Source organism: Dendrobates tinctorius, unplaced genomic scaffold, assembly GCF_039654945.1.
Source record: "Dendrobates tinctorius isolate UK_male_01 unplaced genomic scaffold, ASM3965494v1 ptg000136l, whole genome shotgun sequence".
NCBI lineage: Eukaryota > Metazoa > Chordata > Amphibia > Anura > Dendrobatidae > Dendrobates > Dendrobates tinctorius.
Window position 1 is genome coordinate 5,937,309 of NW_027361804.1, and position 20,192 is coordinate 5,957,500.

General features: G+C 45.4%; 2 protein-coding genes across 9 annotated transcripts in view; one reads left to right on the top strand and one right to left on the bottom strand.

The window, feature by feature from the left end:
* The window catches only part of IQSEC3 (IQ motif and Sec7 domain ArfGEF 3), a 93,248-nt gene that overhangs the window by 70,665 nt on the left and 2,391 nt on the right, over positions 1-20,192 (bottom strand). For 4 of the 8 annotated variants that reach the window (XM_073544200.1, XM_073544202.1, XM_073544201.1 and 1 more), the window contains exon 1: positions 15,291-15,815. The exons of 1 other annotated variant lie outside the window; for it this stretch is intronic. In XM_073544200.1, coding sequence (XP_073400301.1) covers positions 15,291-15,628 — 338 coding nt within the window. In that variant the 5' untranslated portion in view covers positions 15,629-15,815. Of the gene's footprint in view, positions 1-15,290; positions 15,817-20,192 lie in introns of those variants that run through there. 3 more of the 8 variants (XM_073544197.1, XM_073544198.1, XM_073544199.1) reach the window with 3 other exon arrangements.
* Positions 15,563-20,192, top strand: part of WASHC1 (WASH complex subunit 1) — a 16,419-nt gene continuing 11,789 nt past the window's right edge. The window contains exon 1 of the mRNA XM_073544214.1: positions 15,563-15,580. The gene's annotated coding sequence lies outside the window, so the exon portion shown is untranslated. The remainder of the gene's footprint in view (positions 15,581-20,192) is intronic.

Sequence of the window (20,192 nt, forward strand, 5' to 3'; positions counted from 1 at the left end):
GATCGATCACCGCACTCAGCGGGAGCACAGAGGGTATCCCTAAAAATGAGAATGTCGCGGAGAAGTCTGTGCCCAGCGCCTGACCCCTCTCAGTACAATCAACGTTACCCCCCTTCCTTCACCCAGCTCCATCTATGCTCGTTACCCTCCTCCCCCATCGCCACCCCAAGGGGAAACCTACAGGAAACTAACACGTCTCCATCCAGAACTACACCAACTAACAGCGCAAAACCCACAGTGACCGAAATGAATGTTACATAATACAAAGTAGGGGTGGCATTATAGCAATTATATAATATATAATAGGGGCGGCATTATACCAATTATATAATACATAGTAGGGGCGGCATTATAGCATTTATATAATATATAATAGGGGCGGCATTATAGCAATTATATAATATATAATAGGGGCGGCATTATACCAATTATATAATATATAATAGGGGCGGCATTATACCAATTATATAATATATAATAGGGGCGGCATTATAGCAATTATATAATATATAATAGGGGCGGCATTATACCAATTATATAATATATAATAGGGGCGGCATTATACCAATTATATAATACATAGTAGGGGCGGCATTATAGCATTTATATAATATATAATAGGGGCGGCATTATAGCAATTATATAATATATAATAGGGGAGGCATTATAATAATTATATAACATATAATAGGGGCGGCATTATAGTAATTATATAACATATAATAGGGGCGGCATTATAGTAATTATATAACATATAATAGGGGTGGCATTATAATAATTATATAATATATAATAGGGATGGCATTATAGTAATTATATAACATATAATAGGGGCGGCATTATAGTAATTATATAACATATAAAAGGGGCGGCATTATAATAATTATATAATATATAATAGGGATGGCATTATAATAATTATATAATATATATTAGGGGCGGCATTATAGTAATTATATAACATATAATAGGGGTGGCATTATAATAATTATATAATATATAATAGTGATGGCATTATAATAATTATATAATATATATTAGGGGCGGCATTATAGTAATTATATAACATATAATAGGGGTGGCATTATAATAATTATATAATATATAATAGGGATGGCATTATAATAATTATATAATATATAATAGGGGAGGCATTATAGTAATTATATAACATATAATAGGGGCGGCATTATAATAATTATATAATATATAATAGGGATGGCATTATAATAATTATATAATATATATTAGGGGCGGCATTATAGTAATTATATAACATATAATAGGGGTGGCATTATAATAATTATATAATATATAATAGTGATGGCATTAAAATAATTATATAATATATATTAGGGGCGGCATTATAGTAATTATATAACATATAATAGGGGCGGCATTATAATAATTATATAATATATAATAGGGATGGCATTATAATAATTATATAATATATAATAGGGGCGGCATTATAGTAATTATATAACATATAATAGGGGCGGCATTATAATAATTATATAATATATAATAGGGATGGCATTATAATAATTATATAATATATATTAGGGGCGGCATTATAGTAATTATATAACATATAATAGGGGTGGCATTATAATAATTATATAATATATAATAGGGATGGCATTATAATAATTATATAATATATATTAGGGGCGGCATTATAGTAATTATATAACATAATAGGGGTGGCATTATAATAATTATATAATATATAATAGGGATGGCATTATAGCAATTATATAATATATAATAGGGGCGGCATTATACCAAGTATATAATATATAATAGGGGCGGCATTATACCAATTATATAATATATAATAGGGGCGGCATTATAGTAATTATATAACATATAATAGGGGCGGCATTATAATAATTATATAATATATAATAGGGGCGGCATTATACCAATTATATAATATATAATAGGAGCGGCATTATACCAATTATATAATATATAATAGGGGCAGCATTATAGTAATTATATAACATAATAGGGGTGGCATTATAATAATTATATAATATATATTAGGGGCGGCATTATAGTAATTATATAACATATAATAGAGGCAGCATTATAGTAGTTCTAGAATATATAGTAGGGATGACATAGTAGTTATACACTGCTCAAAAAAATAAAGGGAACACTTAAACAACAGAATATAACTCCAAGTGAATCAAACTTCTGTGAAATCAAACTGTCCACTTAGGAAGCAACACTGACTGACAATCAATTTCACATGCTGTTGTGCAGATGGAATAGACAACATATGGAAATTATTGGCAAATATCAAGACCCCTCAATAAAGGAGTGGTTCTGCAGGGGGGACCACAGACCACATTTCAGTACTAATTCTTTCTGGCTGATGTTTTGGTCACTTTTGAATGTTGGTTGTGCTTTCAAGCTCGCTGTAGCACGAGACGGACTCTACAACCCACACAAGTGGCTCAGGTAGTGCAGCTCATCCAGGATGGCACATCAATGCAGGCTGTGGCAAGAAGGTTTGCTGTGTCTGTCAGCGTAGTATCCAGAGGCTGGAGGAGATACCAGGAGACAGGTCAGTATACCGGTAGACGTGGAGGGGGCCGTAGGAGGGCAACAACCCAGCAGCAGGACAGCTACATCCGCCTTTGTGCAAGTAGCAACAAAAGGAGCACTGCCAGAGCCCTGCAAAATGAGCTCCAGCAGGACTCAAATGTGCATGTGTCTGCACAAACGGTTAAAAACCGACTCCATGAGGATGGTCTGAGTGCCCGACCTCCACAGATGGGGCTTGTGCTCACAGCCCAACACCGTGCAGGACGCTTGGCATTTGCCACAGAGCACCAGGATTGGCAAAGTCACCACTGGCGCCCTGTGCTCTTCACAGATGAAAGCAGGCTCTCACTGAGCACATGTGACAGACGTGACAGAGTCTGGAGACGCCGTGGAGAGCGATCTGCTGCCTGCAACATCCTTCAGCGTGACCGGATTGGCAGTGGGTCAGTAATGGTGTGGGGTGGCATTTCTTTGGAGGGCCGCACAGCCCTCCATGTGCTCGCCAGAGGTAGCCTGACTGCCATTAGGTACCGAGATGAGATCCTCAGACCCCTTGTGAGACCATATGCTGGTGCGGTTGGCCCTGGTTCCTCCTAATGCAGAACAATGCCAGACCTCATGTGGCTGGAGTGTGTCAGCAGTTCATGCAAGATGAAGGCATTGAAGCTATGGACTGGCCCGCCCGTTCCCCAGACCTGAATCTGACTGAGCACATCTGGGACATCATGTCTCGCTCCATCCACCAACGTCACGTTGCACCACAGACTGTCCAGGAGTTGGCGGATGCTTTAGTCCAGGTCTGGGAGGAGATCCCTCAGGAGACCATCCACCACCTCATCAGGAGCATGCCCAGGCGTTGTAGGGAGGTCATACAGGCACGTGGAGGCCATGCACAATACTGAGCATCATTTCCTTGTCTTCAGGCACTGCCACTGAAGTTGGATCAGCCTGTAATTTGATTTTCCACTCTGATTTTTGAGTATCCTTCCAAATCCAGACTTCCATGGGATATTCATTTTGATTTACATTGATCATTTTTATGTTTTCTTGTTCTCAACGCATGCCGCTATGTAATGAATAAAGATTTGCAGCTGCGATATTTCATTCAGTGACATCTACGATGTGGTACCTTAGTGTTCCCTTTATTTTTTTGAGCAGTGTATAATATATAATAGAGGCGGCATTATAGCAGTTATATTCTTGTGCATGGGGGCAGTATTATAGTAGTTATATTCCTGTACATGGGAGGCAGTATTATAGTAGTTATATTCTTGTACATAGGAGCAGTATTATAGTAGTTATATTCTTGTACATAGGGGGCAGTATTATAGTAGTTATATTCTTGTACATAGGGGGCAGTATTATAGTAGTTAAATTACTGTAGATGGGAGGCAGTATTATAGCAGTTATATTCTTGTACATAGGGGGCAGTATTATAGTAGTTATATTCTTGTACATAGGGGCAGTATAATAGTAGTTATATTCTTGTACATAGGGGGCAGTATTATAGTAGTTATATTCTTGTACATAGGGGCGGTACTATAGTAGTTATATTCTTGTACATAGGGGCGGTATTATAGTAGTTATATTCTTGTACATGGGAACAGTATTATAGTAGTTATATTCCTGTACATGGGAGCAGTATTATAGTAGTTATATTCTTGTACATAGGGGCAGTATTATAGTAGTTTATTCTTGTACATAGGGGCAGTATTATAGTAGTTATATTCTTGTACATGGGGCAGTATTATGGTAGTTATATTCTTGTACATAGGGGGCAGTATTAGTCATTATATTCTTGCACATGGGAGCAGTATTATAGTCGTTATATTCTTGTACATGGGAGCAGTATTATAGTCGTTATATTGTTGTACATGGGAGCAGTATTATAGTGGTTATATTCTTGTACATGGGAGCAGTATTATAGTGGTTATATTCTTGTACATAGGGGCAGTATTATAGTAGTTATATTCTTGTATATAGGGGCAGTATTATAGTAGTTATATTTTTGTATATAGGAGCAGTATTATAGTAGTTATATTCTTGTACATAGGGGGCAGTATTATAGGAGTTATATTCTTGTACATAGCAGTATTATAGGAGTTATATTCTTGTACATAGCAGTATTATAGTAGTTATATTCTTGTACATGGGACAGTATTATGGTAGTTATATTCTTGTACATGGGGCAGTATTATGGTAGTTATATTCTTGTACATAGGGGCAGTATTATAGTAGTTATATTCTTGTACATAGGGGGCAGTATTATAGTAGTTATATTCTTGTACATGGGGCAGTATTATGGTAGTTATATTCTTGTACATAGAAGCAGTATTATAGTAGTTATATTCTTGTACATGGGGCAGTATTATGGTAGGTATATTCTTGTACATGGGGCAGTATTATAGTAGGTATATTCTTGTACATGGGGCAGTATTATAGTAGTTATATTCTTGTACATAGAAGCAGTATTATAGTAGTTATATTCTTGTACATGGGGCAGTATTATGGTAGGTATATTCTTGTACATGGGGCAGTATTATGGTAGTTATATTCTTGTACATAGGGGCAGTATTATAGTAGTTATATTCTTGTACATAGGAGCAGTATTATAGTAGTTATATTCCTGTACATAGGAGCAGTATTATAGTAGTTATATTCTTGTACATAGAGGGCAGTATTATAGTAGTTATATTCTTGTACATAGGAGCAGTATTATAGTAGTTATATTCTTGTACATGGGGCAGTATTATGGTAGTTATATTCTTGTACATGGGGCAGTATTATAGTAGTTATATTCTTGTACATAGGAGCAGTATTATAGTAGATATATTCTTGTACATAGGAGCAGTATTATAGTAGTTATATTCTTGTACATAGGGGCAGTATTATAGTAGTTATATTCTTGTACATGGGGCAGTATTATGGTAGTTATATTCTTGTACATAGGGGGCAGTATTATAGTAGTTATATTCTTGTACATAGGAGCAGTATTATAGTAGTTATATTCTTGTACATAGGAGCAGTATTATAGTAGTTATATTCTTGTACATAGGGGCAGTATTATAGTAGTTATATTCTTGTACATAGAAGCAGTATTATAGTAGTTATATTCTTGTACATGGGGCAGTATTATGGTAGGTATATTCTTGTACATGGGGCAGTATTATAGTAGTTATATTCTTGTACATAGAAGCAGTATTATAGTAGTTATATTCTTGTACATGGGGCAGTATTATGGTAGTTATATTCTTGTACAGAGGGGCAGTATTATAGTAGCTATATTCTTGTACATGGGAGCAGTATTATAGTAGTTATATTCTTGTACATGGGGCAGTATTATGGTAGTTATATTCTTGTACATAGAAGCAGTATTATAGTAGTTATATTCTTGTACATGGGGCAGTATTATGGTAGTTATATTCTTGTACATAGGAACAGTATTATGGTAGTTATATTCTTGTACATGGGGCAGTATTATAGTAGTTATATTCTTGTACATAGCAGCAGTATTATAGTAGTTATATTCTTGTACATAGGAGCAGTATTATAGTAGTTATATTCTTGTACATAGGGGCAGTATTATAGTAGTTATATTCCTGTACATAGGAGCAGTATTATAGTAGTTATATTCTTGTACATGGGGCAGTATTATGGTAGTTATATTCTTGTACATAGGGGGCAGTATTATAGTAGTTATATTCTTGTACATAGGGGCAGTATTATAGTAGTTATATTCTTGTACATAGGAGCAGTATTATAGTAGTTATATTCTTGTACATAGGAGCAGTATTATAGTAGTTATATTCTTGTACATAGGAGCAGTATTATAGTAGTTATATTCCTGTACATACAGGGCAGTATTATGGTAGTTATATTCTTGTACATAGGAGCAGTATTATAGTAGTTATATTCTTGTACATAGAGGGCAGTATTATAGTAGTTATATTCTTGTACATAGGAGCAGTATTATAGTAGTTATATTCTTGTACATGGGGCAGTATTATGGTAGTTATATTCTTGTACATGGGGCAGTATTATAGTAGTTATATTCTTGTACATAGGAGCAGTATTATAGTAGTTATATTCTTGTACATAGGGGCAGTATTATAGTAGTTATATTCCTGTACATAGGAGCAGTATTATAGTAGTTATATTCTTGTACATGGGGCAGTATTATGGTAGTTATATTCTTGTACATAGGGGGCAGTATTATAGTAGTTATATTCTTGTACACAGGGGCAGTATTATAGTAGTTATATTCTTGTACACAGGGGCAGTATTATAGTAGTTATATTCTTGTACATAGGAGCAGTATTATGGTACTTATAGTCTTGTACATAGGAGCAGTATTATAGTAGTTATATTCTTGTACATAGAGGGCAGTATTATAGTAGTTATATTCTTGTACATAGGAGCAGTATTATAGTAGTTATATTCCTGTACATACAGGGCAGTATTATAGTAGTTATATTCCTGTATATAGGGGCAGTATTATAATAGTTATATTCTTGTACATAGGGGCAGTATTATAGTAGTTATATTCTTGTACATAAGGGGCAGTATTATAGTAGTTATAATCTTGTACATAAGGGGCAGTATTATAGTAGTTATATTCTTGTACATAAGGGGCAGTATTATAGTAGTTATATTCTTGTACATAGGGGCAGTATTATAGTAGTTATATTCTTGTACATAGGGGGCAGTATTATAGTAGTTATATTCTTGTACATAGGGGTAGTATTATAGTAGTTATATTCTTGTATATAGGAGCAGTATTATAGTAGTTATATTCTTGTACATAGGGGGCAGTATTATAGTAGTTATATTCTTGTACATAGGGGGCAGTATTATAGTAGTTATATTCTTGTACATAGGGGGCAGTATTATAGTAGTTATATTCTTGGACAGTATTCATACATAAAGTACTTTTCAGATTCTGAACATTTCTAGCCTTCTGTATTTTGGGTTACTTTGTAAAATCATCGATAACTCGGATTCTTATACTCAGGGGATTGATATCTTTGAAGGATCATTTAATATTCCTCATATTTTAGGACCAAATTCTCCAGATCCTCACTTGATCATTACCCTTGGGTACCCATCCGACCCTAATCCTGCTCACACAGCTGAGGGTGCACGTGGGCTAAGAGTCACAGTACGGGGCTCCATGCTAAGCTCTCTGCCAATACACATTATCGCAGCCGTCAGTCTGTGCTGTCACATCTTCGGGCACCAGCTGGACAGAAGACGCTGCTGGTGATACGTCCTCCCCAATCGCTGGGTCAGCTGCCTACCATCTCTGCCTCACAACCCGGATACGTTTGGACACACAAAACACTGCACATTCTGAAAGACATCAAGGCCCTATCACCATATAACCAGTACTCCCCCCATACAGTCACCATATAACCAGTACTCCCCCCATACAGTCACCATATAACCAGTACTCCCCCCATACAGTCACCATATAACCAGTTCTCCCCCATACTATCTCCATATAATAATAATCTTTATTTATATAGCGCCAACATATTCCGCAGCGCTTTACAGTTTAACAGTTTCAAAACACAAGTCATAAGTAACAACGCTAACAATACAATAATTAAAGCAAAATAAGACGAAATAAGACGACCCTGCTCGTGAGAGCGTACAATCTACAATGAGGTGAGGGAGATACAGAGTACAGGTGTGTATTTACAATGGTGTATTTACAATGAAGGTCCAGCCATCTTGCGGGAGTGAAGGATGGATGGAGATTGTGTAAGTGTGCGTGTGTAGCCCATTCACTGAGAATGACTTTGATTAGTGAATGTGATAGGCCGCTCTGAACAGGTGTGTTTTGAGGGAGCGCCTAAAACTATGCAAATTGTGGATAGTCCTGATTTCTTGGGGTAGAGCATTCCAGAGGATAGGAGCAGCACGGGAGAAGTCTTGGAGTCGGGAGTGGGAGGTACAGATTAGTGCAGAGGTTAGTCGAAAGTCGTTTGCAGAGCGCAGCGATCGGCTAGGCCGATAGACAGAAATGAGAGAAGAGATGTAAGGGGGTGCTGCACTGTGGAGAGCTTTGTGGGTGAGAACAAGTACTTTGAATTGGATCCTATAATGAATGGGCAGCCAATGTAAGGAATGGCAAAGAGCGGATGCGTCCGAGTACCGATTACCCAGATGGATGATCCTGGCCGCTGCATTGAGTATGGACTGGAGAGGGGATAGTCGAGTGACGGGGGAGGCCAATTAATAGAGCGTTGCAGTAATCCAGGCGAGAGTGGATCAATGCAACAGTGAGGGTTTTTGTTTCCATAGTGAAAAAAGGGCGGATTCTAGAGATGTTCTTTAGGTGTAAGCGGCAAGAGCGGGCAAGGGATTGTATATGGGATGTAAAGGAGAGATTGGTGTCAAACATAACACCCAGACAGCGCACCTGCTGCCGGGGCGTTATTGTGGTACCACCCACGGAGAGGGAAATGTCAGATTTAGGGAGGTTAGTAGACGGCGGGAGCAGAAGAAGTTCAGTTTTGGAGAGGTTGAGTTTCAGATAGAGAGCGGACATGATATTGGAGACTGCGGACAGACAGTCACTGGCGTTCTGTAGTACAGCGGGGGTAAGGTCGGGGGAAGACGTGTATAGTTGTGTGTCATCAGCATAAAGATGGTACTGAAAGCCAAATCTGCTGATGGTCTGTCCAATTGGGGCCATGTAGAGAGAGAAGAGAAGGGGGCCAAGGACTGAGCCCTGAGGCACCCCAGTTCTCCCCAAATACTATCGCCATATAACCAGTACACCCCCATACAGTCACCACATAACCAGTACAGCCCCCATACTGTCACCATATAACCAGTTCTCCCCCCATACTGTCACCATATAACCAGTACAACCCCCATACAGTCACCATATAACCAGTACTCCCCCCATACAGTCACCATATAACCAGTTCTCCCCCCATACTATCACCATATAACCAGTTCTCCCCCCATACTATCACCATATAACCAGTACACCCCCCATACTATCACCATATAACCAGTACACCCCCCATACTATCACCATATAACCAGTTCTCCCCCCATACAGTCACCATATAACCAGTTCTCCCCCCATACTATCACCATATAACCAGTTCTCCCCCCATACTATCACCATATAACCAGTACACCCCCCATACTATCACCATATAACCAGTACACCCCCCATACTATCACCATATAACCAGTTCTCCCCCCATACAGTCACCATATAACCAGTTCTCCCCCCATACTATCACCATATAACCAGTACAGCCCCCATACTATCACCATATAACCAGTACACCCCCCATACTATCACCATATAACCAGTTCTCCCCCCATACTATCACCATATAACCAGTTCTCCCCCCATACTATCACCATATAACCAGTTCTCCCCCCATACTATCACCATATAACCAGTACACCCCCCATACTATCACCATATAACCAGTACACCCCCCATACTATCACCATATAACCAGTTCTCCCCCCATACAGTCACCACATAACCAGTACACCCCCCATACTATCACCATATAACCAGTACACCTCCCATACTATCACCATATAACCAGTACACCCCCCATACTATCACCATATAACCAGTTCTCCCCCCATACAGTCACCACATAACCAGTACACCCCCCATACAACCAGTACACCCCCCATACTATCACCATATAACCAGTACACCCCCCATACTGTCACCATATAACCAGTTCTCTCCCCATACCGTCACCATATAACCAGTACAACCCCCATACTATCACCATATAACCAGTACACCCCCCATACTGTCACCATATAACCAGTACAACCCCCATACTATCACCATATAACCAGTACACCCCCATACTATCACCATATAACCAGTACAGCCCCCATACTATCACCATATAACCAGTACACCCCCATACTATCACCATATAACCAGTACACCCCCCATACTATCACCATATAACCAGTACAGCCCCCATACTATCACCATATAACCAGTACAGCCCCCATACTATCACCATATAACCAGTTCTCCCCCCATACCGTCACCATATAACCAGTACAACCCCCATACTATCACCATATAACCAGTACACCCCCCATACTGTCACCATATAACCAGTACACCCCCCATACTATCACCATATAACCAGTACACCCCCCATACTATCACCATATAACCAGTACACCCCCCATACTATCACCATATAACCAGTACACCCCCCATACTATCACCATATAACCAGTACACCCCCCATACCGTCACCATATAACCAGTACAGCCCCCATACTATCACCATATAACCAGTTCTCCCCCCATACTATCACCATATAACCAGTTCTCCCCCCAAACTATCACCATATAACCAGTACACCCCCCATACTATCACCATATAACCAGTTCTCCCCCCAAACTATCACCATATAACCAGTACACCCCCCAAACTATCACCATATAACCAGTACAGCCCCCATACTATCACCATATAACCAGTACATCCCCCATACTATCACCATATAACCAGTTCTCCCCCCATACTATCACCATATAACCAGTTCTCCCCCCAAACTATCACCATATAACCAGTACACCCCCCATACTATCACCATATAACCAGTTCTCCCCCCAAACTATCACCATATAACCAGTACACCCCCCATACTATCACCATATAACCAGTTCTCCCCCCATACTATCACCATATAACCAGTACAGCCCCCATACCGTCACCATATAACCAGTACACCCCTCATACTATCACAGTATAACCAGTACACCCCCCATACCGTCACCATATAACCAGTACAGCCCCATACTATCACCATATAACCAGTTCTCCCCCCATACTATCACCATATAACCAGTTCTCCCCCCAAACTATCACCATATAACCAGTACAGCCCCCATACCGTCACCATATAACCAGTACACCCCCCATACTATCACCATATAACCAGTACAGCCCCCATACCGTCACCATATAACCAGTACACCCCCCATACTATCACCATATAACCAGTACAGCCCCCATACTATCACCATATAACCAGTACACCCCCCATACAGTCACCAAATAACCAGTACTCCCCCCATACCGTCACCATATAACCAGTACAGCGCCCATACTATCACCATATAACCAGTACACCCCCCATACAGTCACCATATAACCAGTACACCCCCCATACAGTCACCATATAACCAGTACACCCCCCATACAGTCACCATATAACCAGTACACCCCCCATACAGTCACCATATAACCAGTACACCCCCCATACAGTCACCATATAACCAGTACACCCCCCATACAGTCACCATATAACCAGTACACCCCCCATACAGTCACCATATAACCAGTACACCCCCCATACTATCACCATATAACCAGTACAGCCCCCATACTATCACCATATAACCAGTACACCCCCCATACTATCACCATATAACCAGTACACCCCCCATACTATCACCATATAACCAGTACACCCCCCATACTATCACCATATAACCAGTACACCCCCCATACTATCACCATATAACCAGTACAGCCCCCATACAGTCACCATATAACCAGTACAGCCCCCATACTATCACCATATAACCAGTACACCCCCCATACTATCACCATATAACCAGTACACCCCCCATACTATCACCATATAACCAGTACACCCCCCATACTATCACCATATAACCAGTACACCCCCCATACAGTCACCATATAACCAGTACACCCCCCATACTATCACCATATAACCAGTACAGCCCCCATACTATCACCATATAACCAGTACACCCCCCATACTATCACCATATAACCAGTACACCCCCCATACTATCACCATATAACCAGTACACCCCCCATACTATCACCATATAACCAGTACAGCCCCCATACTATCACCATATAACCAGTACACCCCCCATACTATCACCATATAACCAGTACACCCCCCATACTATCACCATATAACCAGTACACCCCCCATACTATCACCATATAACCAGTACAGCCCCCATACAGTCACCATATAACCAGTACAGCCCCCATACTATCACCATATAACCAGTACAGCCCCCATACTATCACCATATAACCAGTACACCCCCCATACTATCACCATATAACCAGTACACCCCCCATACTATCACCATATAACCAGTACACCCCCCATACTATCACCATATAACCAGTACACCCCCCATACAGTCACCATATAACCAGTACACCCCCCATACTATCACCATATAACCAGTACACCCCCCATACTATCACCATATAACCAGTACAGCCCCCATACTATCACCATATAACCAGTACACCCCCCATACTATCACCATATAACCAGTACACCCCCCATACTATCACCATATAACCAGTACACCCCCCATACTATCACCATATAACCAGTACAGCCCCCATACTATCACCATATAACCAGTACACCCCCCATACTATCACCATATAACCAGTACACCCCCCATACTATCACCATATAACCAGTACACCCCCCATACTATCACCATATAACCAGTACACCCCCCATACTATCACCATATAACCAGTACACCCCCCATACTATCACCATATAACCAGTACACCCCCCATACTATCACCATATAACCAGTACACCCTTCAGTGACCTCTGGGACCAGCACGCTCCTCTAGCCGTTTCCCACAATCCTCACACATCCAGATTCTCCGCATGTAGAGCTGCACCATCCCTCCCATCATCCATCCTGTGATCCTGGCGCAGAGATGACCCAACGAGCAGCTCAGCGAATACAGGGGACAAAGACGTTATTACACCGCACCGGAGAGGACGGGGGGGGGGCACATAATAAAAGGGGGAGGGGGGACAAGTCTGCTTTCCCTGTCAAGGTGAGATTATAACAGTGCCAAAGAGGGGGTGGGTACAGCTGGCACAAGGGATCCGGACCTAGATGAGCTGCACAGGTCACCCTGAGACACTGACAGCAGAGCCGTGACCACCGACCTCCCTGCAATGTGTTACCCCCTGAGGAGGAAGGACCCCCACCTCCCCCCAGGAAGCTATAGAACTACAGGCACTGGCACTGCATGGGTTAATAGTAAAGAAGGAGAACTGAGAATAAAGGCCAGCCCTCCATGTGGGCACCTCGGCATCTTATGGGCACACCATTTCTTCTGGTACTATAACACCAAGCATGGTGTGCATGATTGGGGTTATGTTTTTTTTAGCAGAGAGCACCTGATTCTGTAGGATTCCCTCAGATGGAAAGTGTGCAGAAGCAAAATGCACTCTGTATACAGTGCCATAACTGACGGAGTGCCCAAAAGATGCCTACTGCCATGCCAAGGCTTAGCCTACAGATATAAAGGATCAGAGGCTGGCATATGCCCGGGCAGCAGACCAGAACATGGATCACTAAGGTAAACTCAACATAAAGGCCAACACAAAAACAAGGCAGAGTGAGGGGGGGGGGAGCCCATGGCCATACCCTAACATGTAGCCATAACCGGGAAGCTTCTCCTGTACATGAACGATAATTTGGGCATCTAAATATAACAACCCTATAGAGGCATCAAAGGACGGCAGATGGGGCCGGGAAGAGCCCATCGTCGTACCCGAAATACCCTGATACAGACTCATCACCGGGAAGCTTCTACTGTACATGCACCCCAGATGCAAACTAGTTATACCAATCTTGGAGACGGTAACGAATTATACCAACCCATAAAGAACATCAGAGAATGAAAGCAGAAACAAGTAAAAGGAGCATGGAGAGCCCATCTCTGTCCCTAATATAAAGCTATCACTGGAAGCTTCTACTATATGTGAACCACTTAGAGGCTATCTAGTTATACCAACTCTAGAGAGGGTAACTATTAACAACCCATAGAGGGCATCAGAGAAAGAAGGCTGGTGGAGGGAAAGGGTGGAGCCCATTGCGGTACCCTAATTACCCCATTATAGGGTCAAGTTTCTGCATAAACTGTAGAGAGGGCAACTAACTATACCAACCATAGATAGGGCAACTAATTACAGTATACCAACCCCATAGAGATCATCAGAAAAAGATGGGGTACCTTAAAAAAAACTTTATAGACAGACTTCACCAGGAAGCTTCTACTCTAAACAAACCCTATAGAGACAACAAACTATAGCAACCCATTGACGGCATCCGAAAAATAAGGCAAAAGGGTGTATGAGGATAGCCCACCGCAGTATCCTTAATACCCCGATACAGAGTCATCATTGAGAAGCCTCTACTGTATATGAATCCTATAGAAGTCAACTAATTATATCTGCCCTATAAAGGGCAAACAAACCCTAGAGTGGGCAGATGACTAGAACAATCTTGTAGAGGGCATCAGAGAAAGAGGTTATATGGAGGTAATAGGAGAGACCACCGCTGTACCCTTAACACCAAGATATGGAGTCACGGAAGGGAAACTTCTTCTATACATAAACCCTAAAGAAGGTAATAAGAACGATCCTAGAAAGGGCAACAAACGTACCAACCCCATAGAAGGTATGAGGCAAGTGAGGGGAAAAGAGAAGAGCCCATCGCTGTACCCCAAATACCCTGATCGTCCTATACAGACCCTAGAGAGGGCAACTAATGGCTCAGCTGCATCTGTCTATAGACCCTACTTACACCGACCCCCTGGAGGGCATCTGAGGCAGCAGGCAGGTGGGCTCCTCCACACACGGCCCCTGTGATCGGTACTCACTCGGCTTTCCTCCCCAGGATGGCCTTGCACAGGGTCTGCGGCTTGTGCACCTGCGGGGAGCTCCGGGGCGCTGCGCTCTGTCCGGGCTCCGGCTCGGGCTCCGGGTGCTGATGCGCCGGGGACTGCGCCGGGCTCTCGGGGGCGCTGTGCGGCGCCGCCTGGTGCAGGTCCCGGAGGCTCCGGTTCTCGGTGCCCAGCTGGTCCAGCCTCCGCTCCAGCTCGTCGATGCGCTGCCGCTGGGTGTGGATGAGGCTCTGCTGGTTCTGCACGATGCTGGTCAGCTCCCGCAGGTAGAGCACGGCGCGGACCGGGTTCTCCAGGAGATTCTCCATCATCATCCCGGGACCCGGACGCTGGCAGCGGAGACGGCGCTGCTGCTGCTGCTGCCGGCGGCGGGAGGAGGAGGAGGCCGGGCCAGAGCGAGCGCGGCGGGTTATATAACGGGGAGGAGGCAGCGCGGCCCGACCCCCAGATACAGTGCACGACGACCCCCAGATACAGTGCACGACGACCCCCAGATGCAGTGCACGACGACCCCCAGATGCAGTGCACGACGACCCCCCAGATGCAGGGCACGACGACCCCCCAGATGCAGTGCGCGACGACCCCCAGATGCAGTGCGCGACGACCCCCAGATGCAGTGCGCGACGACCCCCCAGATGCAGTGCACGACGACCCCCAGATACAGTGCGCGACGACCCCCAGATGCAGTGCGCGACGACCCCCAGATACAGGGCGCGACGACCCCCAGATACAGTGCACGACGACCCCCAGATACAGGGCACGAGGACCCCCAGATACAGTGAACGACGACCCCCCAGATACAGGGCACGAGGACCCCCAGATACAGTGCGCGACGACCCCCCAGATGCAGTGCACGACGACCCCCCAGATGCAGTGCACGACGACCCCCCAGATGCAGTGCACGACGACCCCCCAGATACAGTGCACGACGACCCCCCAGATACAGGGCGCGACGACCCCCCAGATACAGGGCGCGACGACCCCCAGATACAGTGCACGACGACCCCCAGATACAGGGCGCGACGACCCCCCAGATACAGTGCACGACGACCCCCAGATACAGGGCGCGACGACCCCCCAGATACAGTGCGCGACGACCCCCCAGATACAGTGCGCGACGACCCCCAGATACAGGGCACGAGGACCCCCAGATACAGTGAACGACGACCCCCCAGATACAGGGCACGAGGACCCCCAGATACAGTGCACGACGACCCCCAGATACAGGGCGCGACGACCCCCCAGATACAGGGCGCGACGACCCCCAGATGCAGTGCACGACGACCCCCAGATACAGGGCACGAGGACCCCCAGATACAGTGAACGACGACCCCCCAGATACAGGGCACGAGGACCCCCAGATACAGTGCGCGACGACCCCCCAGATGCAGTGCACGACGACCCCCCAGATGCAGTGCACGACGACCCCCCAGATGCAGTGCACGACGACCCCCCAGATGCAGTGCACGACGACCCCCCAGATACAGGGCGCGACGACCCCCCAGATACAGGGCGCGACGACCCCCAGATACAGTGCACGACGACCCCCAGATACAGGGCGCGACGACCCCCCAGATACAGTGCACGACGACCCCCAGATACAGGGCGCGACGACCCCCCAGATACAGTGCGCGACGACCCCCCAGATACAGTGCGCGACGACCCCCCAGATACAGTGCGCGACGACCCCCCAGATACAGTGCGCGACGACCCCCCAGATACAGGGCGCGACGACCCCCAGATACAGGGCGCGACGACCCCCAGATACAGTGCGCGACGACCCCCCAGATACAGGGCGCGACGACCCCCAGATACAGTGCGCGACGACCCCCAGATGCAGTGCACGACGACCCCCAGATACAGTGCACGACGACCCCCCAGATACAGGGCGCGACGACCCCCAGATACAGTGCGCGACGACCCCCAGATACAGGGCACGAGGACCCCCAGATACAGTGAACGACGACCCCCAGATACAGGGCGCGACGACCCCCAGATACAGGGCGCGACGACCCCCAGATACAGGGCGCGATGACCCCCAGATACAGTGCACGACGACCCCCCAGATGCAGGGCGCGACGACCCCCAGATGCAGGGCGCGACGACCCCCAGATGCAGTGCACGACCCCCAGATACAGTGCACGACGACCCCCCCAGATGCAGGGCGCGACGACCCCCCCAGATGCAGGGCGCGACGACCCCCAGATACAGTGCACGACGACCCCCCAGATGCAGGGCGCGACGACCCCCAGATGCAGGGCGCGACGACCCCCAGATGCAGGGCGCGACGACCCCCAGATGCAGGGCGCGACGACCCCCAGATGCAGGGCACACCGACACCCAGATACAGTGCCCCCAGATACAGTGCACGATGACCCCCAGATACAGTGCACACCGACCCCCAGATACAGTGCACACCGACCCCCAGATACAGTGCACGACGACCCCCAGATACAGTGCACGACGACCCCCAGATACAGTGCACGACGACCCCCAGATGCAGTGCACGACGACCCCCAGATACAGTGCCCCCAGATACAGTGCACGATGACCCCCAGATCCAATGCCCCCAGATACAGTGCACGACGACCCCCAGATACAGTGCCCCCAGATACAGTGCACAATGACCCCCAGCTACAGTGCCCCCAGATACAGTGCCCACAGACCCCCAGATACAGTGCCCACAGACCCCCAGATACCGTGCACAACGACCCTCAGATACCGTGCACAACGACCCTCAGATACCGTGCACACAGACCCCCAGACACAGTGCACACAGACCCCCAGACACAGTGCACACCAACCCCCAGATACAGTGCCCCTAGATACAGTGCTCACCGACCCCCAGACAGTGCCCACCGACCCCCAGATACAGTGCCCCCAGATACAGTGCACTGACCCCCAGATACAGTGCCCCCAGATACAGTGCACTGACCCCCAGATACAGTGCCCCTAGATACAGTGCACACTGACCCCGATACAGAACACGACCCGCAGATACAGTGCCCCCAGATACAGTGCACACTGACCCCCAGATACAGTGCCCACCGACCCCCAGATACAGTGCCCCCAGTTACAGTGCACTGTCCCCCAGATACCGTGCACACCGACCCCCAGATACAGTGCACACTGACCCCAGATCCAGTGTATACCGGCTGTATGCCACCCTCAGATCCAGTGTCCCCCAGATACAGGCTGTATGCCGATCCCTAGATATAGTGCCACCAGATACAGTGCACACCAACACCCAGATTCAGTGCCCCCAGATACAGTGCACAATGACCCCAAGATAGTGTATACTGACCCCAGATACAGTGTATACAGGCTGTATGCCGACTCCCAGATATAGTGCCCCCAGATACAGTGCACACCGACCCCCAGATACAGTGTACACGCCATATACCGGTATATACACAGTACTACTGACCCCCCACAGATACAGTGTACACGCCATATACCGGTTCATACAGTATATGGGGGGGATTTAAGTCATGCCCAGGAACTGTGTCATATCCATACTACAGTCCTCCTTCAACATGTGCAGCTGTAACAGCACACCTGGTGCAGCAGGAGGCCCAGGATTCTCATCTTCAAAGGAGAAAGCTGGCACCTGGCTCAGCTGGTGGTCAAGTCTCAAAAGGCTGTGAGTGACAGATCTCACACCTTTAGCCAGCTAAGCTCATGACTAGGGCTTGCTTGAATCTAATCTGCCAAGGAAAGCTTCTGGAACATTTTAGAAACATACTTCATAAGGAGAATATGGACTTATTTTATGCATTAAAAGAGGTCTGGATACACATGATGAGAGCATTATACTGCCTCTGCAGAAATCTCTGGTTACACCGCACATGGAGTACTGTGTACAGTTTTGGGCACCGGTGCTCAGGAAGGATATAATGGAACTAGAGTGGGTACAAAGGAGGGCAACAAAATTAATAAAGGGGATGGGGGAACTACAATACCCAGAGAGATTAGCAAAATTAGGATTATTTAGGCTAGAAAAAAAGACGACTGAGGGGCGATCTAATAACCATGTATAAGTATATAAGGGGACAACACAAATATCTCTCCGAGGATCTGTTTATACCAAGGAAGGTGACGGTCACAAGGGGGCATTCTCTGCGTCTGGAGGAGAAAAGGTTTCTCCACCAACACAGAAGAGGATTCTTTACTGTTAGGGCAGTGAGAATCTGGAATTCCCTGCCTGAGGAGGTGGTGATGGCGAACTCAGAAGAGGGGTTCAGGAGAGGCCTGGATGTCTTCCTGGAGCGGAACAATATTGTATCTTACAGCTATTAGGTTCTTTAGAAGGATGGAGATCTGGGGATTTATTCTGACAGAATTTTATAGGCTGAACAGGATGGACTAATGGCTTTTTTCGGCCTTACTAACGAGGTTACTATGTTATCTTACGTCCTAGCCACACAGTTACATTTTTGAGATAGATCTCTGGAACAGGCCAAACGCCTTCCAGGGTCTCGATCCATTCTAGTACACCAGGGTGGGGAGATGCGTAGAATGGCTAGTAGGAGCCAGGTAGCAAAGCTGTGTTCGGTCTCAACGCGAAGCAGGGGCCCGGCCGGACCCGATGGCACCAAATCCGTCTCCCTAGGAGAGGTTGCGACAACATATGTGGGGAGAAGTCAAGGAACAGAGTGGACCACAAGCCTCCCATGTGGCAACCCCCCCCCCCCCCCCCGCAAGCCATTCCTTTTATCTGACTCATTCTGCACTCTTTGTAATACCACTATTTGTGTTTGCACATCCGACCATTGTATTTGTACAACCATCATGTATATAGTGTATTGTCTAGTGTGCCCTTAAGGTGATTAAATATATCATTTAACCTTGGGCTGCTCTTTTATCTCACTCCACACG